Source organism: Mustela erminea, chromosome 5, assembly GCF_009829155.1.
Source record: "Mustela erminea isolate mMusErm1 chromosome 5, mMusErm1.Pri, whole genome shotgun sequence".
Taxonomy (NCBI): Eukaryota; Metazoa; Chordata; class Mammalia; order Carnivora; family Mustelidae; genus Mustela; species Mustela erminea.
The window spans coordinates 60934545-60961818 of NC_045618.1; the positions used below are offsets into that span (position 1 = coordinate 60934545).

General features: G+C 43.4%; 1 protein-coding gene across 10 annotated transcripts in view; it reads left to right on the plus strand.

Moving 5' to 3' along the window:
• The window catches only part of EIF2AK4 (eukaryotic translation initiation factor 2 alpha kinase 4), a 111214-nt gene that overhangs the window by 47535 nt on the left and 36405 nt on the right, over positions 1-27274 (plus strand). For all 10 annotated transcript variants that reach the window (XM_032343253.1, XM_032343255.1, XM_032343250.1 and 7 more), the window contains 12 exons: positions 3520-3626; positions 4422-4579; positions 7742-8205; positions 8714-8777; positions 11301-11384; positions 13052-13174; positions 15397-15501; positions 17361-17415; positions 18207-18286; positions 21059-21160; positions 22608-22661; positions 26240-26476. In XM_032343253.1, the coding sequence (XP_032199144.1) occupies positions 3520-3626; positions 4422-4579; positions 7742-8205; positions 8714-8777; positions 11301-11384; positions 13052-13174; positions 15397-15501; positions 17361-17415; positions 18207-18286; positions 21059-21160; positions 22608-22661; positions 26240-26476 (1633 nt within the window). The remainder of the gene's footprint in view (positions 1-3519; positions 3627-4421; positions 4580-7741; positions 8206-8713; positions 8778-11300; positions 11385-13051; positions 13175-15396; positions 15502-17360; positions 17416-18206; positions 18287-21058; positions 21161-22607; positions 22662-26239; positions 26477-27274) is intronic.

A 27274-nucleotide genomic window follows, 5' to 3' on the forward strand; every position in this document is an offset into this window, starting at 1 on the left:
CTCTCCATGCTTGTGTTTCCTCTCCTGCTGTGTCTCTCTCTGTCAAATAAATGAGAAAAGTGTTTAAAAAGATTGTTTTTATTTAAATGCACGGATGAAGTTGACTAAAAGGAAACCAATAGAAATACTGTAATAGAACCAAAGATAGGCGCATTTCATTCTTCAAAATGTCACCTTTGGCTTCTTTATTGATCAAGGGTAATTTAGCAGATAGCATTATGTATTTTTAAAAAACAACATTAGGAAGTTGATGTGCAACGTATCTCTTACATTTAACCGAAAAGTGACAGATTCCGTAGCTCATTTTCTTCTTAGAGAATTGCTCAGCCCTCGGGCTGTTGAACTTGAGATCAGCACTATTTCTCACTCTGTGTAACATGGTTGTCCTTTAGACTTTTTTGTATATTCCTGTCTCATCCTAGACTGATTCGATGGATGACTAGGTGAAGGAGGGGCACATATGGTATTATTTTACTGCCTTTGCTCTCCAGCCCCAATAAAAAAAGAAAAAAAAAATCATTCACCAACAACATAAGCATAGCAACATTTCATTTGTTGTTGCCTTTTTACTTCTTGGTGACTATCCTCTGGAAAAAGGTTTTGCTCCATCATCAGTCTCTGTGACAGGAAGGACCCCAGCCTGGAGGCAGACAGCTGGTTTCAGGTCCCACCCTCACCCCTTCCCTAGCTGAGTACTTCAGCTCTCTACCTTGAGGTTTGTCCTTGTAAAATGGATCATTTTATTTATTTATCTATTTATTTGAAAGAGAATGAGGCGGGGAGGGGCAGCGAGAGAAGCAGACTCCCCGCTGATTCCATCTAGATACTCCAGGGTCATGACCCGAGCCTGGAAATAATCTAAATGACCAACGGTAGGAGAATGTGTATATAATGTGAGTAAATTCTGGTAAGCCCAAAAAGATCTTGAAGTACTGGCTTGGAAAGATCTCTAAGACACATGGTGTAATACCGTGATTTATAGTGAGAAATTTAGCAGATAGCATTATGTATATTTGGTCTTCACCCCTGTTTCAAGCACAGAGCTCTTTTTTTTTTTTTTTTTTTTTTTCCGGTTGGCTCGGAAACTTGAGGCCAATAAAAACCTCAGTGCTTTTTTTTTTTTCTTTTCTTTTTTTAAGTTTTTATTTAAATTCCAGTTAGTTAACATATAGTGTAGTATTATCTTCATGTATAGAACTTAGTGATTCATCACACTTATAATGACCAGTGGTTGTCACAAGTACCTCCTTAATACCCTTCACCCATGTAGCCCATCCCCCATGCACCTCCCACCAACCCTGGATTTTTTTCTCTATATGCAGTTCTTAGTAACATTTTGCAATTGACACAACTGAGACAACTGAGACACAGAACTTAATGACTGACTTTGTTAAAGCTCTTAAAACCATTGTCTCTTGTTAAGTTAATGAGGTGAATTTTGGAACTCACCTGAGGACCAGGGCTAGTTGCCCGGAGAGCTGACAGAGAACCCCAACCCATCACTAGAGCGGTTGAACTTCCAGTCCCTCTTCCCGACCTGTCGGGTGGAGAGAAGGGCTGGACATTGAATCGATCACCAGTGGTGATTTCTTCAGTGATGCCTATATAATGAAGCCTCCATAAAAACCCCTCCAGAAGGGTGGGGTTTGGAGAGTTTCCCGTTGGCGAACACAGAGGCGCTGCCTTTCTTCTCTCTGGCTGTTCCTGAGCCATATATCCTTCCATAAGAAACTGGTACTCTGGTAAATAAAATGTTCCTCCGACTTCTGTGAAGCACACTATCAGACCAGTTGAACCCAAGGAGGAGGGGGTTGTTGGAATCTCCAGTCTCTAGCTGGTTAGTTGAAAGCAAGGTTGTGATTGGCATCTGCAAGGGGTTGAGAGTCAGTCCTGAGGGACCGAGCCCTCAAGTTGGGGGTCTGATGGTCTGATGCTATCTCCAGGTAGATTGCGTCAGATTGAGTTGAATTGTAGGACACGCAACTGGCGTTGGAGGATTGCTTGGTGGTTTGGTGGTTCCCGCCCACCACCACAGCCCTCCAGCGTGGAATTGTGTACAGAATTTTTGCATGATAAATGAAAAAAGCAAGTTGAGGATAATGTAAGATGATGTAGTTTAAAAAAAAAAAAAAAAGATATCCACAAAGCAATTCTGTTATTTTTTATAAGATTGTGTTAAATGCATAGAAAAAAGTCTGGAATGACAAGACCTGAGAGGAGAGGAATTGGAGAGAGATGGGGGTTTATCATCATTATCAGTAATATTTTAATATTTGCACAGAGAAGGTTTTTTGTTTTACTGGTGGAGTTAAAATTAATCTTAAATTTTTGGGGGGACCATATCTTACACAAATGCTTTTACTGTGGTCTTTTCCATTTCAAGGTATGCAATTAGGAGTGCTTTGCAGTGGTAACTGCCATCACTTTATAGGTGATAAGTACAGAATTCACAGTGATAATTGGTTCTTTGAAATACACTATTGATAATTAGGGTCAGGTGCTACCGGGTGGTGCTACTTGGGTCATTGTCGTAAGAGACAAACAGTTTAGGTTAGTTAGAAAAGTGGTTCCCAGACTTGAGCTTGGATTGAAACCATCTGGACACCTTGGTAAAGCACAGATTACTGCCCCAACCACCAGAGTTGCTGATTTCCTAGGATAGGTTTGGAATAGAATTTGTAAGAAATTTCCGGGTCCTACTGGTACTGATGCTCCTGGTCAGGGACCCCACCTTGAGAACCACTGGGTTAAAGGTGTGGCTTGTCTTCATTAGAAGGCAAAAGTGATTTAATAGAATAACAAACAAGGTTCAAGGAATGAGGTATATGATAAAATGTGGGGCTTTTTAAAAGTAGTCCTTAACTGTTAACAAGTTACATCATATCATGATGTTAAGTTTCTCATATTGGGGCCCAAACCTGTATCAGCCGTCAGATTTGCTTTCCTTTTGGAAAGCTTTGTTTTTCACTGGTCCCTGGAGAGGCTTAATGTAGGATGGGAGGTCATTACACTATTCAGTGGGCGTGCAAATTCCTAACTTGTGCTGTCTTTATTTTTTTTTTTAAGGTTTTCTTTATTTGACAGAGATCACAAGTAGGCAGAGAGGCAGGCAGAGAGAGAGGGGGAAGCAGGCTCCCTGCCAGGCAGAGAGCCCAGTATGGGGCTTGATCCCAGGACCCTGAGATCATGACCCAAGCTGAAGGCAGAGGCTTAACCCACTGAGCCACACAGGTGCCCCTATAACTTGGGCTGTCTTAAACCTGTAAAAAAAAAAAAAAAACCTGTTCCACAAGGTAAGTCTTCCTGCTTCTAAAGACTATATATTTTTTGATGCCCCACTTACTCCCAGTGGTCAGCATGTATTCGCTTAGGAATGCATTTTGGTCTGTAAGCAACAGGTGTTCTCCAATGTATACTTAACCTTAAAATAAACCTATAAATCAAAAAATAAACCCTTGGATTAACGAATCCAGTGATTATTTTCTGCATCGCTGAGATACTCTCTGCCCTCTCACTGAGGTGTGTGTGCTTGGACGACAAGGAGAGATGGAGTGCCCAGCAGCTGTTGAAACACAGCTTTATCAATCCTCAGCCAAAAATGTCTTTGTTGGAACAAAGTCCTGAAGGTGAGTCTGTTACCGCTCTTTCCGTGAACGCCTGTTTGACCTAAATTATTTTGAAAGTACGCAGAAACCTAAGACTGGAACGGACTGCCTGGATCATTTATTTTAACTATTTTATGCCGAGCTGTACATAAATCCATTCATTGAATGTGTACTATGTGCACAGAACCGTTTTTGCCATCCTGGTTTCCAGCCTTGACCATTGGATTGTCCGTCGGATTGTCCGCCAGGATAGCCTCTTTCGGTGTTGGGTACCCTTCGTGTCCTGTCACCTTCCTGCCATGGAACTAGATTTCCCTGTTGCTACTCACAAACAGATTAAGGAACCCCAGTAGAGCTGGTTAGGTTCTGGCTCTCCTGTGCAGTCATTCCCTTACTGGAGATCTCACTCAGCACCTACTGTATGTTCTACCTCCTTGAAGGAGAACCAGGTGAAGAAAAGGCTTGAAGGGTCCGTGCTGGGTGGGAGGTCCCTGTTCTTTTTTTTTTTTTTTTTTTTTAAAGATTTTATTTATTTATTTGACAGAGATCACAAGGAGGCAGAGAGGCAGGCAGAGAGAAAGGAGGAAGCAGGCTCCCCAATGAGCAGAGAGCCCGATGCGGGGCTCGATCCCAGGACCCTGAGATCAGGACCTGAGCCGAAGGCAGAGGCTTTAACCCACTGAGCCACCCAGGCGCCCCGGGAGGTCCCTGTTCTAACTACGGGTTGGGTCGCCTCCTTCCAGCCCCGGCTTTGTTGTTGCGTTCTGCACCTCTTGCTATTTTTCTCATGCCTTGTTGCCTCTCGTTTTATCTCAGATTCTGGAGGACAGGATTATGTTGAGACTGTTATTCCTAGGAAGCAGCTACCCAGCGCAGCATTCTTCACTGACACCCAGAGACAGTTCTCCCGGTATTTCATTGAGTTTGAAGAATTACAGCTTCTCGGCAAAGGAGCCTTTGGAGCTGTCATCAAGGTGAGCTACAGAGTTGTGCCCGGGCCCTTTCAAGCTCCCTTCTCAGTTCCCTTTCTGCAGACTCAGAGCTCTCTTTTGAGCACGGGTAGAGACATACATAGGATCATTTGAAACCACAATCCTCATCACCTTCACAGAGTTAAAGGCTTTACTTTGAGTCTCAGTGGACATGTGACCAATACATCATCTCCTCCCCCTTGCTCCAGGCAGCACATTAACATGCACATTAACATGAAAACCCCACAATTACACCGGGGCTTCAAGTGGAGCCAAGCCCTTGGTGTGAAAACTATCTTTCTGTGCTTTGGTTCAGAAAGCAAATTGTCCTTTTTGTCCCATTTTCTTTCAGAGGTGCTGTAGATTAAAGGACTGCGAGGTTAGAGCTAGGGTGGACCTCACTAGGAAATGGCCCCAGATGGTCTCAGTGGCTTTTATTTTCCATCTGTTACTGAGAAAGAAAATGAGTGGTGCATTATGAAGGCGTGCTATTATTAGGTCTTCCCTTCTGCTTTCTGGTCTCTTTGGGTGACTTATGATTACCTGCCCCTTGAGAAAGAGATTTCAGCTGTTCTTGTGTAATTTTAAGTATTTTGACCTCAGGAGGTCCAGGCTAATCATGTATTATTAAATCCATATAAGACATGTTACCTCTCACAGAATAAAATGGCCTACCGTCAAGAGGGCATATGCCTGTTTAGGATTTGAGAGTGTTATTAGGGAGAGTTAGTGGGATTATTGTGGAAGTCCTTTTATAGCAACTCCCCCAAATAAAAAGGTTTTCTATGGTAATCAGAGATAGAAAGACAATCTTAAGTTTGCTGAGAGGAAGTTAGAGGATTATGGAAGATTTTCAACTTTCTTCATGAAAGTATAGACATTATTGTTAGATGGCTAAAGAGACCTACTGTGGGCAGATAGTCCTGATTAGGGGATCCCAGTGCTGTACAGGGGAGTGGGTGACTGATGTATATGTTACTGCTTTAACTCACGCCATAATTTTGATCAAGTCCTTTAACTTGTTTGTGTTTTCATCCTTGAATGTGAGACAGTGTCAAACTCCATTTCCTTACAAGTACTTAAAAATAATGAGAAGGCTCATATAATAAAAACAACTAGTAATTTAAGCCCCTGAATTTTCCTGTGTTTTTTCCCTCTGAGAGGCTACAGCCCTCACACTCCCATCTCTCTTTCTGGGTTAGGGTCGGGCATTTCTGTTCAGTTATCTGGCATTGCCTGAGCACTTGGCCCCATTATGGTTCAGGCACCTTTCCACTGTCATCAGTGAATCCCTGGGACGTTGCAGTGTAGTGAGCTCCACACCCCAGTCAGTGACTCCAGGCCTTCATGATGTGTTCTGAGACTCAAGGTCAAAGGCAATGTCAAAACTTCCCACTATTTCCTACTCTATTAATGATGTAGCAGAAAGAGAACACAGGGCCATAGCTTTTTGGAGCACATTCCATATTTCAGGTTCTGTGCCAGATAGATGGCTCACAAACCTTGTCTTTCAGTTTCGTGACATTGTTATGAAATAAGTATTATCCTCATTTTTCCAATGAGGTTACTGACCTTCAGAGAGGTTACATAATTTGTATGAGGTTACATCCATGCAATAAGAGAGGAAACCAGCATTCAGACCTCTATCTATTCTACTCAAAAGCGTATTTCTTACCACTGTTCCCACACAACAGTAATCTGAAACTCAATTTTATAGTACTCCCTTTTCATTCTAATTGGAACCTATGAGAATGATGCTTTATTTTGTATTTTATAATCAACTGGTTGTTCCCTCTGCCCGTGGGAGTGGTTGCTTTTCATCACTTCAGTTGACTTGCACCTTGGGTCCAGAATGTTCTGTTGAACAAAATTTGGTAAAAGTTAACTTCAGTCAACCGAATGGCATCCTGTGACTGCCCAAGAAAAAGTGTCTCTAATGCAGAATGTGGAGACTTTGAAACTTTCTCTTGTCTTTATATTTTGTGTTCTTAATCACATTGTTCTGGTCTTAAAACATACCATCAATCATAAATTTTTTTAAAGATCTATTTTATTTAATTTAATCTTAAAAAATTTATGACTGATGGTATGTTTTAAATATTTATTTTATTTTATTTTATTTATTAGAGAGAGAGAGCATGAGAGGGGAAAGGTCAGAGGGAGAAGCAGACTCCCCGCTGAGCAGGAGTCCCTCAATCCCGGGACTCTAGGATCACAACCCGAGCCGAGGGTAGTTGCCTAACCAACTGAGCCACCCAGGTGCCCCAGTTAGTATATTTTTAAAGATTTATTTATTTGACATAGAGGGAGACACAGCATAAGTAGGAGGGGCAGAAGGAGAGGGAGAGAGAGAATCTCAAGCAGATTCCCTGCTGAGCATGGAGCCCCACATAGGTCTCGAGCTCACAACCCTGAGATCATAACCTGAGTGGAAATCAAAAGTCCTCACTTAAGGAACTGTATCACCCAGGTGCCCTCAAAATAATTAGCATTTTACAAAAAAAAATTTTTTTTGAAGATTTTATTTATTTATTTGACAGAGAGAGATCACAAGTAGGCAGAGAGACAGGCGGGGGCGGGGTGGGTGGGGGGGAAGCAGGCTCTGTGCTGAGCAGAGAGCCCGATGTGGGGCTCGATCCCAGAACTCTGGGATCATGACCTGAGCCGAAAGCAGAGGCCTTAACCCACTGAGCCACCCAGGCGCCCCAATAATTAGCATTTAAAAAAATATTTTGCTGATTTATTTGACAGAGACATAGCGAGAGAGAGAACACAAGCAGGGGGAGTGAAAGAGGGAGAAGCAGGCTTCCTGCTGAGCAAGGAGCCCTATGTGGGTTTGATCCCACTGCCCTGGGATCATGACCTGAGCGGAAGGCAGACGCTTAATCTGCTGAGCCACCTAGGCGCCCTCTCCAGGTCCTAATTAAGCTAAATATACATGTTGTTTGGGGTGAGATGTTTTCTAGGGATTTCGGCAGTCAAGACTTTTTTGTTCAGCTTAAGAGACTAAAATATGTGGCTCTCTACTGTAGTAACTGTTGCTTCTCCCTGAGAATTCAGGGCTCCCCAGGGAGGGCTTGGGGTCATGGGCTACAAATACCAGTCCGCGAGGCTCACAGCGGCTGACGGGCACCTGTTTCCTTCCTCTCCCGTGCTCCACGGCAGGTGCAGAACAAGCTGGATGGCTGCTGCTACGCAGTGAAGCGCATCCCCATCAACCCGGCCAGCAGGCACTTCCGCAGGATCAAGGGCGAGGTGACACTGCTGTCGCGCCTGCATCATGAGAACATCGTGCGCTACTACAATGCCTGGATCGAGAGATATGAGCGGCCGGTGGGCTCGGCGATGCTGCCCCCGGACTCGGACTCGGACTCACGGCCCCAAACATGGGATGCGCCAGCTCCGTCCCAGCAGCCGGTGTGCTGCGGCGGGCCTAATGGCCCCGGCAGCGTGGAGGCGGCCGCGCCCCCGCCCATCCTCAGCTCGGTGGAGTGGAGCACGTCGGGCGAGCGCTCGGCCAGCGCCCGCTTCCAGCCCGCCGGCCCGGGCTCCAGCAGCGACGAGGAGGACGACGACGATGAGGAGGACGACGAGGACGAGCACGAGGGCATGTTCCGGCAACCCTTCCTGTAAGAGCACCCGTGGGGGTGCCAGGCCCACGCCCCGGGAGAGGGGATTCAGTTAGAAACCCAGGCCGTCACCATGTTGAAGTGCAGAATTGTGTGTTTAGAGGGGAACCAGATTCAATCCAAAGGTTTTATTCCCTGTTGGCGTCTTCAAAAGCGCTCTAAAACCCAAGCCCCGAAGAAAGGATAAATAGAAATTCCTTTCAATACTTCATCTTCTTAGTACCATTGACAGCAAGTTTTTAAAAGAGCATTCTTTTGGATATGGGCTTCCAACTCCGGGATATTTAAAAACTAACCCGGAAGCTTGACATAGGGCCAACTGCGGTTCTGACAAGTCAGGAATTGTGATCCTAAAAGTTGGTGCATCTCAGAAGACACCCTGATCCATCTTGTCTTTCCTGGTTTGATTTCATTCTGTCCAGTGAGAGACAGTCAGTCATGACTCTTAGCTGTGGAATTCTAACAGAGAATTTGACTTCTTTAGTATTTCTCTGTTTCTCTTTTTAAGACCTGCTTCAGATTCTGACAGCGATATCATCTTTGAAGATGAGAACAGTAAGAGTCAGAATCAGGTAAATATATAAGTAGAAATTACACCTTTTTCTCAGGGGTGGCCATGTAAGAAAACTAGTGCTTGATGTTAAAAACCCTGGGTGGAACAGTAAAGCCTCACTCTAATAGGCAGATATAGAAATTATCAATTTCAAAACATGATAGTTTAATTTATTATTCATGGGCCTTATATTTTAGATTGTCCACATAACCACACATACCTGTTTTTAGAGGGGAGGAGTAAATTGACATGCTGGGTTTTGTCTTGTCTTGCTTTTTTGAATGAACACCATTTCCTAGAAGATTTGGGGAAACTTGATGTGGTTGGAGATAGGGATCGATTTAAGTAATTAAAGAGCCTAATAGTTATGTTGGTCTCTATGACCAGTTAATCCGGATTACTGTCTAGCACAGTGTTTTAGCACTGAGTCATGATCCTGAACAGGCAATGAAAGAGGTTTTCAGGCCCGCAGCCAGCTTTATTTAATTTTTAGTGCTGTAGGGAAGAGTGGAGACCATGCATCACACTAGGAAAAGGAACCTGTGTGTATACCATGTCTCACATGAGTATGTGAATTGGGTATGATATAAAATATATTTCTTCATGTGGGTCATGGTCTGAAAAGTTTGAAAAACACCGTTTGAGGCCTTGGACCCCACGCAGTCCTGCATCCTCCTCTGCCCAGACTAGCAGAGCCCCCGATCGCCGCTGCGTGGGACTGACAACTAGGACTGGCCATTGTTAATGCGAAGGAAACTTCCATGAGAGGGGGTAGAGTGCCACGACTTCATTTCTAGGAATAAAAATAGAATTGTAAGCCATTATAAGGGTACATTTGTAGTAGATAAAAGTCTACATGTGGGCCCTGATGAGCAGCTAAATTGATTTGAAGGAGGTTTGAATGCATTCTCTGGCATTTTTTAGAAATTTTTTTTTAAATTAAAAGAACCTTAAAGTCTTCTTAGTTTAAATTTATAAATTATAGAGGCATTTGCTTGACTCCATCGGCTAAGTGTCTGCCTTGGGCTCAGGTCATGATCCTGCAGTGCCAGGATCTACATCTGGCTCCCTGCTCAGGGGGGAGTCTGCTTCTCTCTCTGCCCCTCCCCTGCTCATACTCTGTGTGCTCGCTCTCTTTCAAATAAATAAATAAAATCTTTAAAAAATATATAAATTACAACCTACTGCTTTTATTTGAGCATTAGTTATATGTTTAATTATTACAGGAGCACGAAATTTACAATCCTGGTTTTGCTTCTTAAGGGCAACATCCCACGGGCATTCTAATTGATGAGTAGAAGCCTCCAAGAGATTAACAGTCTTCTACAGATAATCTCCAGGGTATATAAATGATTCAAGAGTAGAACTTGACTCTTTGCAGAACAGAGCTGCCTTTTTTTTTTCTTTGCTAAAGGAAAAATGTTGAAAAATGCTTCCACAAACTAAATCATAAACCGTCAAATAAGATCTAATGCTTTTTCCTTAGCCAATCCTTTTCCCCCAGGTGGTTGTGTTGAGGGGAAATGCTTAAATACATTTATGAGAAGAATAAAATAACTTTTTTTTTTTTTAAGTTTTTATTTGTCGGAGAGCACGATCAGGGGGAGCAGCAGGCAGAGGGAGAAACGCATTCTCTGTTGAGCTAGGAACCCGATGTGGGACTTGATGATCCCCAAACCCTGAGATCATGACCTGAGCCCAAGGCAGAGGCTCAACCAACTGAGCCACCCAGGCATCCCTTAAAGAACTTTAAAAAGGGGGGTGAGGGACAAGAGTTAGAAATGACCTGTAGGGGAAGAATAGAGTGGAAAAGCATTCTGGACGATCGGTCACAGTGAGTGGCAGCCGGGTGCCGGTCCCTCAGTGGCACTGCCCAGAGGGCAGTGTGCCTTTCAGTAATATCTTCCCATTTAAGTTGATTGAGCTGAAGATAGATCTCTCTTCTTCCCAAAGTAAGCCTACCATCAAAGAAAGGTATTCCATTTCATCTGAAACCTTTAAAATACTAGCCTGTAGACAACAGTTGACTTGGAATCTTTCTGTCAATCACACAACCGTAATAAGTACCTACTCCCTATTTTCCCCCATCATTATTCTATATAGTGACATACCTGTAAACTCTCCAGTAGATTCTGGTAATAGCACAGTTGCCTTTGAAGTGCTGGTGGTGTCTAAAGGACAGAGGCTGCATCCTGCTTGGACCTCCTCTCCGAGGCGATAGGATGTTGGCGTGTCAGGTGAGGGTGGGCACAAAGAGCCTAAGGAGGGTGATGATCGTGTTCCCATTTTTTTTTTTTTAAGATTTTATTTATTTATTTATTTGACAGAGAGAGAGAGAGAGAGAGAGAGAGAGAGATCACAAGTAGTCAGAGAGGCAGGAAGCGGGGGCAGGCTCCCCGACAAGCAGAGAGCCTGATGTGGGGCTCAATTCCAGGACCCTGGGATCATGACCTGAGCCGAAGGCAGAGGCTTAACCCACTCAGCCACCCAGGTGCCCCCCTGTTCCCATTTTTTGAGTTCTCCTGTGTTCCTCTTGGATTAGAATGAAGACTGCAATGGGAAGAACAGTTGCCATGAAAGTGAGCCATCAGCTGTTGTCGAAGCTGTGCATTATCTGTATATCCAGGTGAGATCCTGCGCGCGGCGCTCGTTCACACAGCGCCTCCCGGTGGTCGCTGTTGGGAATGTTGTGGGAGGCTAGAGCAAGACACAAGGCAGAGGAGGGATTCAGTGGCACTGCCAAAGGTGAATTGACGGGAGACAGTTGCAGCCCAGACGCCCTGACCCCCAGCCTTGAACTCGTGTTTTCTATACCATAGCAGGGGATGGTGTAGAGCGGTGGGTACGGGCTCTGGACTCAGTCTGAGTAAGTTCTCCTTCTGGATCCCCCAGTCACAGCTGTGGGAGCTCAGGCAAGTTTCTTTTGCATTCTGTGCCCATCTAGCTATTCAGTGACTTGTGAAGAATAAGAAAAGTAACACTTTTAAGGTCACAAAACCACGTCTGAGTTCTGTAAGCACTAGACTTGCATGTACCGAAGTTCCACTCTAACAAGCTGGATCTGGACAAGTAAGGTGTGATGCAGACATATCCTGCATGTGCAGAAGAAACCCCAGGGTAGCCTCAGGCCAAGTGCCTAAAGTCCTGGAACCTCTGGGTGACAGGAACCCTGGGTAAGCCACTTCCAATGGGGCTTTACTAAAAGGAAGCAGACTTCTCTGCCTGAGGGCCAGAGTCCCAGACCCTGGTGAGCCCTGCTAGCAGAGGCACAATCGCAGACCCATGAGGAACATTCTGCCTCTGCCCCAAGTGAATAGGACTGTGGGGCTTTATTAGTATTTGCAGTCCTATCGGTAAGTAGGCAGATCTGAAATGTCAGATGCAGTAGTGTTCCAGAAGGGAAGCTTCAGACAAGTAGATGTTTCAAAAGACACTAATTAGGTGGCTGCCTTTAATTTTTCCCTAATATAAACATCGCCAATGTACCACTCACACGCAGAATAAAGCATTTGTCCTCTAAACCACTAACTGTGAAGTCTGTACTCTGTGCGTTCAGTCTCTAGACAGTTATGAGTCAGAGGTACGCAGGGGAGGTGTGTCTGGAGGTGTGATAAGATCACAGTCTGAGAGTCCCAGGCCCTCGTGAGGGCTCAGCGATGAGTCAGAATCTCGAGGTGGTTATTCAGAGCATGAAGCACTGGTTTGAAATCCATAGGCCAGTTGCATAAATCAAAGGCTACATGCTGATTGAAGATTTAAATGATACTGCATTGTTTTCTGATACATTAATATTTAAGAAGGGATGAGAAAGACCCTTGTCCTGGATGTTTGGATATTTACAGCGTTTTACTCTGGACTTGAAGGTCACTGTCACTAGTTCAAAGTACAAATGAGGAAGGCTCATGATGTCGTTAGATTTTTAATTAGCCTTTCTTGGAAATTTGGGTTTGGAAATGGTCATGTGAAACAAGTTTACTTAATTCTCAGTTTTTTCATTATTTGAAAAAGAATGAAATTATTTATGACAAGGACTTTAAACAAGTCTTATTTTTTAATGAATGATAATAAAAATTAAAAGGGTTATGTTGAGGTGCTGTGATAATGTCTCCCTCCCCCCCCAAATTTTTTTAAATAGTTGGATTCTTTCCTCAAAAAAAAAAATTTAAGCCTTGCCTTTAAGTACTTAAAATCCACAGCACATGTTTTAAAATGGAAGATTACGTTAATCGCCATTGTCTGCCTTAATTGAAACCCTATACAATCAAATGCTGCCTGGTTTGTTCTTGTCCCCAGATGGAGTACTGTGAGAAGAGCACTTTGCGTGACACCATTGACCAGGGGCTATATCTGGACACTGTCAGACTCTGGAGGCTTTTTCGAGAGATTCTGGATGGATTGGCATATATCCATGAGAAAGTAAACTTTACAACATTTCATACCTGAAAACTTATGCTTGTATAAAACTGATGACAAAAAAAAATATTGTGAGATTAGAGAAAAAGAAAAACAGAGGGAAAATTATGGGTATATTGAAATTCATTTTTATAGGTCAGACATATCAAAAGACATGTATATAGTATAAGGTATCAGAGTTTAAAGAAAAGATTGAGGGTTAGGACAGGGGTCAGCAAACTGTGGCCCTGGGGTCAAATCCAACCTCCATCTGCTTTTATATGACCTGTAAGCTAAGAATGTCTTTTATAATTTTTTTTGTTAAAAGATGTTATTTATTTATTTAACAGACAGGGCACAGGGAGGAGAAGAGGCAGAAGGAGAAGGAGAATCAGGCTTCCCACCAAGCAGGGAGTGGAATTCCATCCCAGGACCCTGGGATCATGACCTGAGCTGAAGGCAGACGCTTAACCACTGAGCCACCCAGGCGCCCCTACATTTTTTTTTTTTCTTTTTTTAAGTAGACTCCACACCTAGCGTGGAGTCCAGTGCAGGGCTTGAATTCACAATCCTGAGATCGAGATCTGACCTGAGCTCAAGAGTCAAGTACTTAACTAACTGAGCCACCAAGGTGCCCAGCTTTTACATGTGTAAAGGATTATTTAAAAAAAAAAAAAAAAAAATCAGAAGAATATTCCATGACACATGAAAATTCTGTGAAATTCAAGTTTTAGTGTCCACAATAAAGTTTACTCAAACAGGGCCATGCTCGTTTGTTTACATATTGCCTATGGCTGTGTTTGTGTTACAGCTGTGGGGCTGAATAGTTGTGACAGAGACTGTGAGGCCTGTAACGTGTAAGATATTTATCTGACCCTTTAGAAAAAGAGTTCTCCAACCTCTGGGTTAAGCAAAAAAATGTTTCAACATACACGGTAAGCAAGGGTGGTTACTTCAGTTACTTAGAATAAAGTGAGTGTGATGAATACAGACCCAGTCATTTGATTCTACTTGGCTTAGTGCGGTCCTTCCTAGGACCATGGCGAAATCCAGAAGTCATCTAGCAAGGGTAGAGATGAGACTGGAGACACAGCCCACCACATAGTATAAAATGTCTTTTTATAAAGCTAGATATTGTCATGACAATGAAAATGCTAATGGACTTAGCTTCAGGATGAAACACTGCTTACATTTTAAAAATGGGATTATCTACCGCATTGGGCAGTGTACATGTGTTTTTTTCCTTTGCATAATTTTCTTTAATCTAAAATGTTTAGACTGTCGTATATTTATACTGAAAAGCCAGGACTGTGATTTACATATGTTAAGTTTATAAATGAGTTGGTGGAGTAAGGTTTGCAGGGTTGGAAATCAAAATGAATTTTAATGACAGCCGTTGGAGCTCTTTGATATCTCCCGGGATCCTAGAACTGTGCCCCACATGCACTCTTCTCTACATCTCATTTGCTCAGCTTCTGCTAATGATCTTCTGGGTATCTTATGCTCTGCCACGTCTAGAAATGCAGATAGTCACAAGCATATAACAGACCCCATACTTGAGAGGGACTTGTTCTTTTTTTGAAGGAACCCAAATTCATCTTCGTGTAACAGTAAGATGATACCATAAGGTGTTTTTATTATTTTTTAAGTTGTTTCCTATATTATAGTGCCTGAAACAGTAAGCATCATGAGGCTGCCATCAGGAAGGGGAGAAAGCCAAGTTCACGTAACAATCATTGAGCACTTAGGTGTGTGCTAGGGATGCAGATTGAATTAGATTCGCTGTGGAAGGCATTGAAGGCAAGTTGGCACTTGGAAGTGTTGGCACAATTCAGATGAGAGGAGAAAACAAGAATTTACAAGGCAGGGGAAATAGTGTGAAGAGAAGAATAGGAGAAGGAAGGAAAATGGTGTGTGTCTTCTCGGCATGGATACAGCTGAGGGTTGATACAGCAGCGTTTTGTGATTCCACAGAGAGATTGGGAACCCGGTGGAGGGAGCCCTTGGATGCCCCCAGGGAACAATTTGGGTTTGACCTCCTCCAGGACCACCAGCAGGTAGACTGGGAGATGTTGGGAAGGTCATTGGCAGGACGGTCAGGAGACAGTGTAGAGGCCAAAACAGCCTGGACCAGTCTGAGGGAGAGGATCTCCTCTGCATCTTGACATTAGGTTGGCCTTTGAGATTAGGAAACAGGTAAACTATAAACTATGCTTGGGAAACAGTTCTTTTTTCTCTTCCATCAGGGAATGATTCACCGGGATTTAAAGCCTGTCAACATTTTTTTAGATTCCGATGACCATGTCAAAATAGGAGATTTTGGTTTAGCAACAGACCATCTGGCCTTCACTGTGAGTATTTTTCAGATTGGACTATGCCTAAAAAAATGAACCTACATGCCTTGATTATCCTGTCTTGCAATACTTTTATGGTTATGAGTTGATTAAACTCTGCTCTGTAATCCCCAGGAAATTCTGTAAGTCTGAAGGGGTGAGCCACAAATGATCCCTTAGGCTTAGAAAGGAAAAATACACTATAGTGATGATGTTCCACCTGAGAGACATAAAATTACTGGTTTCTGGATGATACTGAGGTCAAAGGCATATAATACTTTTGAAATAATTTGGTCATTTGGCCTACCATTGCCAGGCACTGGGCTTGATGCTTTACCCTTGAGGGGCTTTTCGTTAATTTAAGGAAATAGAGCTCAAAATACCATGGAACACCTGAAGATCCAGTCTTAGACATCATTATAGAATAGTTGTTCAACATGCAAAGCTAAAATAATGTGAAGAGAAATAGCGATATAAGAGCAAAAGGCAAGAGAAACTGACATGTGGTTATGAGGACCCAGAAAGGTGGTATAAAGAAACAAAAGAAACAAGCATTTCGGATGGGACTTTAAGGATGGGTGAGAGTCCAGCAGGCTGAGATTGAAGGCTGATCAGGGCAAGAGATCCGAGAGAGAAGGAATAGCATAAGCAAAGGCCCTGGGGTGAATAGATATGACTGTTGGGAGGCCAGCATGTTGTCTGTGACAACACATGACTGTGAAGCATTAGGGGAGACGTGACGATGCTGGAAAGTTGGGGGTTCTTGTAGGTGGCAGGCCTTAAGTGCCTGAGGAAGAGTCTTTTCATAAGATGAAGTTAATAGGCACAAAATCTCTAGTACATGCAGTTAATTCCAAGGGTGGTCAGAGATTTAGATCAGTCATAGAACAACCATAGGGACAAAACTAGAAGGTGAGGTTAGGAGTGGAGAGGGAGGAAACAGAAGGGGGACAATGAGAGTGTGGTCCTGAGCAGAACAGAGGGGCATTTTGAAGAGTGCTGAGACCAAGCAAGGAAGGGCCTGATGGTGGGGTCTTGATCCCCAAACGGAAGAATTTAACCTAATATCAGAGGCTGTAATATAGTGAGTAGACAGAGGCACAGGCTGCGGAGGCTCCCTGACCAGGGCTACACACAGTCCTTTCCCTGCCCCTTTATGGCAGTGTGACCTGGGGCAGGTTAAACTCTCCGTACTTCAACTGTACAGCATGCCTAATGCTAGAACCTACTTCCAAGAGTTGTTGGGTAGATAAAAATGAGAGGACAAGGCAAGCCCTCGGAACAGTGCCTGCTGCTGAGAACATGAGAGATGCTGGTATGTGTGATGGTGCCTGTGACAGGACCCTGTGGAGTGGTGACTCAGGGTGGTCTGTGAGATCGTGTCAGCACAGATACAGCTGAGAAAGGCGGGGCTACCTGAGAGGGGCTCGTGGTGACAGTGGAGAAGCTGTGGTGACCAGCCTCTAGGAACGAGGAGTAAACATGGCCCCACATGAGGGAACAGCAGCAGGGAAGTTAGAGAGTGAGTTTGTAGTGGTTGTTAATATGCTCTGAACCTTCCTCGTCAGTGGATTTCTGCTTTGGCATTTGCAAACGTGAAAATAAATGGGTTTCTCTTTCGGGGCTTTCTGCCCTGAAGGAGGAGTTCCTCAGCGATGAGCCCTTCTCCTTCTTGGTCTCGGGGGTTTCCAGGGAGTCCCGCTTTAGCAGGCTAAATAAACAGACACTATTTAGAGCACAGAAAAAACATTATTGTAGTTAATTCTATTTTCTGTGGGTAAGTTTTCTGTCGGTCTTGATTTAGAAATGGAGAGGCCACTTCTGTGGAATAACATAACATTTTAAAAGTGGTATTTGACTGGCTTGTATTTTTTTAGGCTGATGGCAAGCAAGATGATACGGCAGATCACTCGATTAAATCAGACCCCTCAGGTAAATCCAGAAGACTGTATGTTTAATTAGTGGATTAAAAAGCAGACCACAGGGGTTTTCTTCTCTGATTTTCTCTCTCTCTCTCTCTCTCTCCTTTACATATAAAAAGCTGTGCAAATATAATGTATACCCCTGAGGAGCTTGGAGATACATATATACCCATGAAACCATCCATCTCAACCTATGTTATAAACATATCCATAACCTCCAGGTTTCCTCCTGCCTTCCTAATTATTAAATTTTGTGGTAAGAACATTCACCATAAGATCTGCTCTCTTAGAAAATTTTTAATATGCCATACAATACAGGTTTCTTAATCTGAAACCTGTTTTTCATCCATAAAGATTTTATTCTAAAGCAAATTACAATTACTCATTAAATTAACAAAACCGTGAGCATGCTTCAGTTATTTTTTCCCCTCTTCACTATCTTAACTAAATTAGAGCTTTAGTTAGATAATTGGCTGTCATGGGTAGACGGTTACACTTTGACCCCACAAGCTAATGTGAGGTTACCTCATGACCTGGGATGTCTGGGGTCTTCTCTCTGTACCACCCCTCTGCAAGAGCAGAGACCTCCCATGTGGAACAGAGTCTGTGGCCATACGTGACTTCTGGTTAAACCCTCGGTGAAGTGTGTACTTCGCCTTCCTCTGAAGGCACTGAAGAGTTAACAGATCATGCCTCATTCCTAAGAAGCTCCCTCTCCTCCTTTTTTCTTTTAAATAAAAATTTGTCTTACCTCCTTAGTCCTCTTATTAGAAAAGTTTCACTTTGTCTTTTTCCATGCAGGTCATCTGACTGGAATGGTTGGTACTGCTTTATATGTAAGCCCAGAGATCCAAGGAAGCAGTAGACCCACGTACAACCAGGTAAAGGGGAAGGTTTCTGGGGCGAAGGGGAGGTCTCAAGGGTAAGATCGTAGGAAGAACATCGTGATCGAGATCATAGCGTTTGGTGTTAATTGCCGCTGCAATGGGAACATTCGTTCACTCATTTATTCGACATATCCACATGTATGTCGAGTTGATGACTCCCCTGAAGCTGGCACTGTTGCTGCTAAGGACCTTACTGTCCATCCATCCAGAAAGGATTTTCACTAACCTCGTCCTAAGCTGGGCCCCAGAAATACAGAGAACAGGACAGTTGACTGGAAGTTGCTCTTCCAGCCCTGGAAGAGCTTAGCCTTTGGTGGATGAAACAGACAATAAATAGGTGAAAACATAAAATAATCACAAATGGTTAAGAAAAGAAATCGACTCCAGAGAGCAGTAGGGGGGCATCATGTCCACATAAACTGACCAGAGAAGGCTTCCCCAAGAGGATGGCTTTAAGGATAGAGAAGGGACAAGCCACATGAATTTGGGAGCTGAGAGGAAAAAAGGGTAAGCAAAAGAAATAGCATGCATAAGGAGAAAACCGAGCCAGCACTGGCTTGCCCATTGGAGACCATCAAAAAGAACATCCATGCAGATACAGCCTGGTGAGCGCTGGGGGAGAAAGGCATGAAGCTGGAAAGGAAGATCAAGGTCAAATGATGTAGAGCCAGCTTGGCTTTGAAAAAGGGGTGTGCACAGGGAGCCACTGCAGGGTCTTGAGCAAGAGAGTTCACTTCAGCTGCTGCTGGAGGCTTTGCAGAAGTCAGGTTGGGTGGCTGCTAGCTGGAACCCGAGTGGTGGCGGTAGCCGTGGGGAGAAGTGTGCTCAAATAAGACACATGGTCGAGGGGAGGTTGGGTGGAGATAAGGTAGGGTGATAGGACAGTGCCCAGGTTTCTGCTGGAGCAGTTGGGGGCGGGCTAGTTGTCCAAGATGGGAGAGACAGGAGAGGACAGCAGCAAAATTCTGTTCGGGGGTCATGTTAATTTGGAAATGTCTAATGAGAGATCTACTTCTAGATGTTCAGTAGGTTATTGAAGACTTGGGACTTGAGTTCAGTGGAAAGGTTGGAATCAGGTATAAATCCAAGAGTCATCCTCACACAGGTGGGATTTAAAGCCATGCAGCTGGATGGGATCCCTTAGGGTGAGTGTAGAGCAAAATTTCAAAAATATATTGGGCAGGCAATTCACATCAGAGCATATTTTCAAGCTTACAGTGAACCCCAAGCCTGGGTTTCCATTCTGATATGGAGCACCAGGCAGTGACAGTGGAATTCTATACAGATAGCCAAATACCCAGCGGGGCTGTGGCATGGCGCAGGCTCCCTTAGTGCAGCCTCTCCAGAGTTCAGTTTGCCACATGTAATGAAATGCAAGAGGCTCTTTCCACCCTTTGTCCCAGCAATTACCCTTCTTGAAATCTACCCAGAGGAAACAACAACATCCAAAAAGATGGGTAGAAAAGGGGATCGTCACAGCATTATTTAGAACAGTGAAAAAAACTGGTTTTTAAAAATGAATGGCTAAATAAATTACAGGACTTCTGTATAATTGAATACAATATGTCATTAAAATCATGTTTTTAGAAGCCTGGTTTGGAAAAATAATACACTAGCTGGAAAATATTCATGCTCTCTTAAGGGAATAAAAATTACAAAATGTATGGTTCTAGTTTTATAATGTGTGTGTGTGTGTGTGTGTGTTTTTAAAGATTTTATTTATTTATTTGATAGAGAGATTGTAGGTAGGCAGAGAGGCAGGCAGAGAAAGAGAGAGGGGAGAAGCAGGCTCCCTGCCGATCTGGAAACCTGATGCGGGGCTTGATCCCAGGACCCTGAGATCATAACCTGAGCCGAAGGCAGAGGCTTAACCCACTGAGCCACCCAGGTGACCCTATTGTGTTTATTTTTAAAAAACGTGAAGGGGGCAGCTCTCTGATATGAGTAGGAAATATACTGGAGCAGTGGGATGATGAGTGAGTGCTGTTTTTCTTGGTGCTCTTCTGGATGTTCACATTTTCTACAACCAATGTGTAGGAAATGCTACAGCATTTAAAACTTGGGAGGTCACTTGGTGATAATTAGTCTGTCCTCCTAATCCTTGAGTCCAGATTCATGCCAGAGTCGCCCCTGAATGTGGCGTGTGTGCCTGTGAGCAGTTTGCTGTGAACAGCCTGCCCCTCGGGAGGACCGTGCTGGCTGCCACGCTGCCTTCTGCAGATGGTCCTCCCATCGGCAGCTCCCCGCCTGACCTTCTGCGCTGACTTGCCCCACTTCTTTTTTAGTTGCATTTCCATATTCTGTTAGGATTAGTCACATCATCTTTCTGTGGTGCCATTATTCTGTCTTCATTGATAGGGCTTTGCAGTCAGTAGCTGACCTCTGCTGTCAACTGCAGATTTTGGTCTGTGTTCCACTATTGAGATGGTTTGTAAAGGTGCAAAGCAAAGCAGATTCCTTTGACAGATCGCAGTTGTCCTTTAGTGATTACTCTCATTGTTTGGCCAGTGATTTTCTATGTCTGTATATAGCTAAACCAGTGACAATGAGTTTTCAAGGAGAGTGTTGGGACATCATACCAAATATTTTATCAGTACTCTAGATCTATTTTTTTTTTTTTTTTTTTAAAGAAGAAATCAAGTTTTTTCCTAGTTTGGCCTATTTTTCCCTTAGGCAGACTTTTTTCCCCAGCTAATATTGCTTGTCCTGTAATTCCCTGATAAATGACATATTTAAGACTGTCTAAATACAGTTTCTTCCCCCTAGAAAGTGGATCTCTTCAGCCTGGGAATTATCTTCTTTGAGATGTCCTATCACCCCATGGTCACGGCCTCAGAAAGGATCTTTGTCCTCAACCAACTCAGAGATGTACGTATCAGATATTTTAACGCCTCAATTTTGAGCAACCAAGATCTTAGCGTGGACACCAGAACTTAATGCAGGGTATTTTTCTGGTATTTGTAATATGAAAGAGTCAGTCTTACTATTACCTATAGTTCTATTTTTTTTTGGTAAGATTTTATTTATTCATTTTAGAGAAGGAGTACCTGCCCGAGCAAGTGCAGGGACGAGCAAAGGGAAAGAGAGAGAGAGAGACTCTCCATGTGCGGTGCAGAGCCCAATGTGGGGTTCGATCTCATGACCCTGAGATCACAACCTGAGCCGAAATCAAGAGCCGGATACTTAACTGTGCCACCCAGGTGTGCCACCCCCTCCTTGGTTTTAAAACAAAGGAGCGATCCAAAAACTTTGCACGTATCAGTATAGTTGCAACAGTGGAAATAGGTTATAAGAATAATGGATATTTAGTTCTAGAAATTAAAGGTTCCAACTGAGTTGACATAGTGGTTTGCCTTAACAGTACCCCCATGGCCAGAAGTTAAAAAGGGTCTGAGGAAGATAACAACCCCTTGACTTTTTTATTCCCCCCAGTGAAACCTCCCTCTATGCTCTTGGGATTAATCCTTGCCTCAGTTATTGCCCGAACTAAAAGCACGTGAGGCCAAGGATGCCCACCGGAAAGGGCACTAGGATGAAAGTGGAGAAAAAGGTTTGGGTGAGGGTGATGGAGACTTGTGATGCATGAGCCCGAGATGTGAAGAGCCTTCCATATTCCTGAGCTACAGTCCTCTACACCGTCACTGAAGATGCTGCTCTAGATATTTTTGAAAACTGTTCAATTCTTTTATACCCAGTACAGCATGGACTGTGGTGTTCACAAAGTTTGGAGATAAATGAAGTGATTACCATGTCCTTGCCTTGGCTTGGAATGCTCTTAAAACATTATATCCTGGATGAAGTACCTTTCTTTAGTCTAAAATTCATGTTTGTTCCCTCATTTCAAGAGTATCTAAACTGTAACAACAAACAAACAAAACAAAAAACCAAACTGGCAAGTTAATGTTCTGATTGAGATCTTATTGACCAGGAAGGCGAGAGCTTTTCAGCAAGTAGAGGTTTCAGGATTAATGTTTTTCTTTTGCTCTTTGTTGGTGCTCTGGTGGGGGGTTTTTTGGCTTCTTTTCCTCTGTGTGTTTACTAAAGCTACTTTGTCTTCCTCTGAAACCATTGGATCTTAAAATACTTTGTCCTCAGCTGAGATGCTTTCTGTCTCCTAGGCGGTCATTGGGGTCAAGCTTGTATGAAAATAACATGTATGTACTTGGAACAATGGGTGTTGGGTTTCAAGAAGGTATCACTCTGAGTCTTAACTTGTTTTCATTTCTGTCCTTGATTTTCTTACCTCTGGGAAATAAATGTTTTCACTGTGGCAGCTTGCCAAGCATGTGCTGATTTGAATATTGTATTCTTTCAGCCCACTTCGCCTAAGTTTCCAGAAGACTTCGATGATGGAGAGCATACAAAGCAGGTAATTTTCTCCGATGCTTTCATTACAGTGTCTTCACTCTTGGATTTTAATTACTGTTTTTCTTCTTTTTCGATTAGTCATCTTCTGCCACTCATTGTCTTGTGCCCTGAGAACAGTTTGGGAAAAAATATCAAAAGATGAAATGCTTAAAATGTTATTAGACTTGAAACACACCAAAAAAAAATGCCAGGGACTGGCACAGAAAATAAGCAAACTCCAGGGTTCTTCTGCGTGGTTCATTGTGTTTTTGAAGTGCTGCTTGGAACCTTGGCTTAGCTACTGGAAAAAAAGAATGCTTTTAGATTTCATTATTTTAGAGAAACTTTGGAACTTTTTAAGAAAAGAAAAGAAAGAGCTTGGGACTTTTTAAGAAAAGAAAAATCCAATTTAAAACTATAATTTTGTTCCATTTTGTAGTTAAAGTAGCTCAGATTGTAAAGGGGAAGACTGGACAGTCTGATGTTAGCAGTATTTTTTTTTTTTGAGATTTTATCTATTTATTTGACAGACAGAGATCACAAGCAGGCAGTGAAGCAGGCGAGAGAGAGGGGGAAGCAGGCTCCCTGCTGAGCAGAAATCCCAGGACCCTGGGCTCATGACCTGAGCCGAAGGCAGAGGCTTTAACCCACTGAGCCACCCAGGCGCTCCTGGTATTATCAGTATTTTAAAGTAAAACACTTTCTTCTCGGTACTAGAAATATCTGAGTGTGCGTGTCTGTAACTCATGTCAGGGATCTGTGGCACCCAGCTGATTGGAATGAACAATGATCAGTGGATTTGTGTCTTGTGCCTTTGGTGTGCGTTGCTTCTTCATGCTTGGCAGTTTGTCATGGTGAAGCCTTCTGTGGTTGATACTCTGGGGATATAGAAGTTTATTCCTGAAACTAACTTTTCTTTCTTTCCTTTATATTTATTTATTTATTTATTTATTTTGTATACAGACAATGTATTTTTTTTACTAACATATAATGTATTATTTGTTTCAGGAGTACAGGTCTGTGATTCATCAGTCTTAAACAATTCACAGCTCTCACCATAGCACGTACCCTCCCAGTGGCCATCACCCAGCCACCCTCTCCCTTAACCCCCCACCTGTCAGCCATCCTCAGTTTGTTTCCTGAGATTGAGAGTCTCTTATTTGTCTCCCTCTCTGGTTTCATCTTGTTTCATTTTTCCCTCCCTTCCCCTATGATCCTCTGTCTTGTTTCTCAGATTCATTGTATCAGTGAGATCATACGATAATTGTCTTTCTCTGATTGACTTATTTTGCTTAGCATAATAGCCTCTAGTTCCATCCACATCATTGCAAATGGCAAGATTTCTGGGGGTTTATGGATGGCTACATAATATTTTGTTATATATATATATATCATATCTTCTTTATCCATTCATCTGTTGATGGACATGTAGGTTCTTTCCATAGTTTAGCTATTGTGGACATTGCTGGTATAAACATTCAGGGGGCACGTGCCCCTTCGGATCACTACATTTGTATCTTGGGGTAAATACGTAGTAGTGCAGTTGCTGGGTTGTAGGGTAGCTCTATTCTTAACATCTTGAGGAACCTCCATGGTGTTTTCCAGAGTGACCGCACCAGCTTGCATTCCCACCAATATAGGAGCGTTCCCCTTTCTCTGCATCCTTGCTAGCACCGTTCGTTTCCTGACTGGTTAATTTTAGCCATTCTGACTGGTGTGATGTGGTATCTCACTGTGGTTTTGATCTGTATTTCCCTGATGCTGAGTGATGTTGAACACTTTCTTATGTGTCTCTTGGGCATCTGGATGTCTCTTTGCAGAAATGCCTGTTCATGTCTTCTGCCCATTTCTTGATTGGATTCTTTGTTCTTTGGGTGTTGAGAAACTGACTTTTCTGAATTATAATCAAGGCATACTACCTTATTTAAATCATTAATGTTGAGGACAGAAACCTAGCTAGAGCATGACATTAGTTTGCGATTTCTTGCTTATGGGTGATACATCTGGTTGGACGAGTCACTAAACTTATCAAGACTTTAACTTTCATCACCTGTCAAATAAAAGGATTAAGTGCCCTTTATTTATGTCAGCACGGGCATCCTATGATTTAGTAGTATTTAACATGACATTTATTGATGGTGAGAGGGACCTGTTCTGCCTCGACTGTCCTATTAGCGAGGGACTACTGGACAATACACTGTGTTACGTTTCTGCTTCTTGAGTTAGCTGTTACCGCTGATTTGTATGGAGTCCTTTCCTGTGTTTTCGAATGTCACAAGTAAGTGTTCATTTCATTCAGAGTCTCTCCCTGTGACAAGGGCGGTCTTCCTCAGCATTCCCACATGTTGGCAGCTGTGGGGTCTGTTTTATTAAACTACAGACACAAGAGCAACTGTATAAACCATTTCTCTGGACGACGCTGGCCTCTCATAGATGTGCACTCAGTGTGTTTGAGCTGGAACAACTTGGTCCATGGACCATAGCCCCTGCTACCGCCCACATCACAGTTGTTGCTTTTTATCTGCAAGGAGGCAGAGTAGAAGGTGCTCTGTACTGAATATAACACAATTGCTGCCCTACAACAAAAATGGAGTAGTAGAACAGGGTCTTTATTGCCGAATAGGGTATCATTTTTACTAGTTTTAATTTAATACAGCTTTTCACAAAAGTTGTATCTTGTCAGTTCCTTTCTTTGCATGTGTGTTCATTTTAGCTGAAGACAGAGGTAGGCGTTGGGAGGCCCACTAGGAGAACATGTATTAAAAATACATAATTAGAAAATACTTAATAAGATTCGTCTAAAAGTTGAGATGTTTCTGATCCCAGGTAAGTCCTTACTGTAAACGAGAGAGTTAAGGACACATGAAGAGACCTTTCAAGATTAGGGGCTATGAGGCCATGGTAAATGAGAAACATAAATCAAGACACTTCCAGGGAGTGGTATTAATTCAAATAGCATAATGGAGAAGAAAAAATTAAAACAAGATGCCATCAGCTACTATGCATTATGATTTTTACTAAAATTAGTCATCTAGAGGTAATTGTTTTATGTTCCTGCACCTTTTTTTGAAACAGTATTTTGTGTGTTTATAAGGCCAAATTCTGCCTATATGTAGTTATTGAGTTGAGGGTTTTTTTAGTTGTTTATAACAGTAAGATATAAAAAGGGAAGCTGTCATATATTTATTGATTTGAGAGAGAGAGAGAGAGAGCTCATGAGGCAGGGGAGGAGGAATACAGGGAGAGAGACGACTCTCTCCACTGAGCATGGAGCCTGACGGGGGCTCGATCCCATGACTCCAAGATCATGACCTGATCAGGAGTCAAGACGCTCAACTGACTGAGCCACCCCGGTACCCCAGCATCTCTGCCTTTTAAGAAACACTCCTATTACAGTGTTGCACTGCTGTGTGGCCATAGTGAAATATGGGGAGGGGGAAATGACCGATGCAGAGATTTCAGAAGTACTAATTAAAATGCACCAACTTCGTGCAAGAAGTGTGGTATCTCTTCTTTGGCTGGAGCCAGCCACCAGTTTCTCGGAATTCCGGAGTGTCATCTGTCACGTCGGGTCACCAGCGTGCCTGGCTTTCATTCCAGAAATCGGTCATCTCCTGGCTATTGAACCACGATCCCGCCAAGCGGCCCACAGCCACAGAACTGCTCAAGAGCGAGCTGCTGCCCCCACCCCAGATGGAGGAGTCGGAGCTACACGAAGTTCTGCACCACACCCTAGCCAACGTGGATGGGAAGGCCTACCGCACCATGATGGCCCACATCTTCTCTCAACGCATCTCCCCGGCCATCGACTACACCTATGACAGCAACATGCCAAAGGTAGGCTTACGCTGTCCTGCCAGGAGAGGGCGCGGCTCTGTTCACAGAAGGGTCAAGTCAGTTCCTTAGTTGTCATGGAGTCCTTTAATGCCTCCAGCGTATATCTGAGGTCCATGTATGCAGAATGTGTGCCGTATGCATTATGCTGGGAAGAGCCATGATTTTATTTTTATTTTTAATTTTTTAAAAAAAGATTTTAATTATTTGAGACAGAGAAAGAGAGAGCAAGTGGTGGGAAGGGGCAGAGGGAAGAGAGAAGCAGACCCCCTACTAGCAGGAAGCCCAATGCAGGGCTGGATCCTAGGACCTGGAGACCATGACCTGAGCGGAAGGCCCACACTCAGCCGACTGAGCCAGCCAGGCACCCCCAGAGCCATGATTCTAATCATGTAACTCTAAGGCGTTCCCATCCCACCCCCTTCTCCATCCACCTAAGAGTTTAAGGAGCTGTGCTTTTGGAGACCAAGCCCTGGCCCTGCTGCCCAGAGCTGAAACCATCAAACTGGCTGAGATTCAGACCATCTGGTCAGTAGTTCCCAAAGCTGGCTGCCCCTGGAGGTCCACCTGGGAAGCCTTTGGACCATTCCGACACTCAGGCCCTCCTCTGATCTAATGACCTGAAATGTCCAGGTGTGAGAGGCTCTCCGAGAGTCTCTGTTTAAAAGCACCCAGATGGTTTTTGAGGCATACCCAGGTTTAGCAGCCTGCAACTTTTTCTTCCTTTTTTCTTTTTTCCTCCTCTTCCTTCTTTCCTTCCTTCCTTTCTTTTTTTTCTTTTCAAACAAAAGCAGTCTGAAA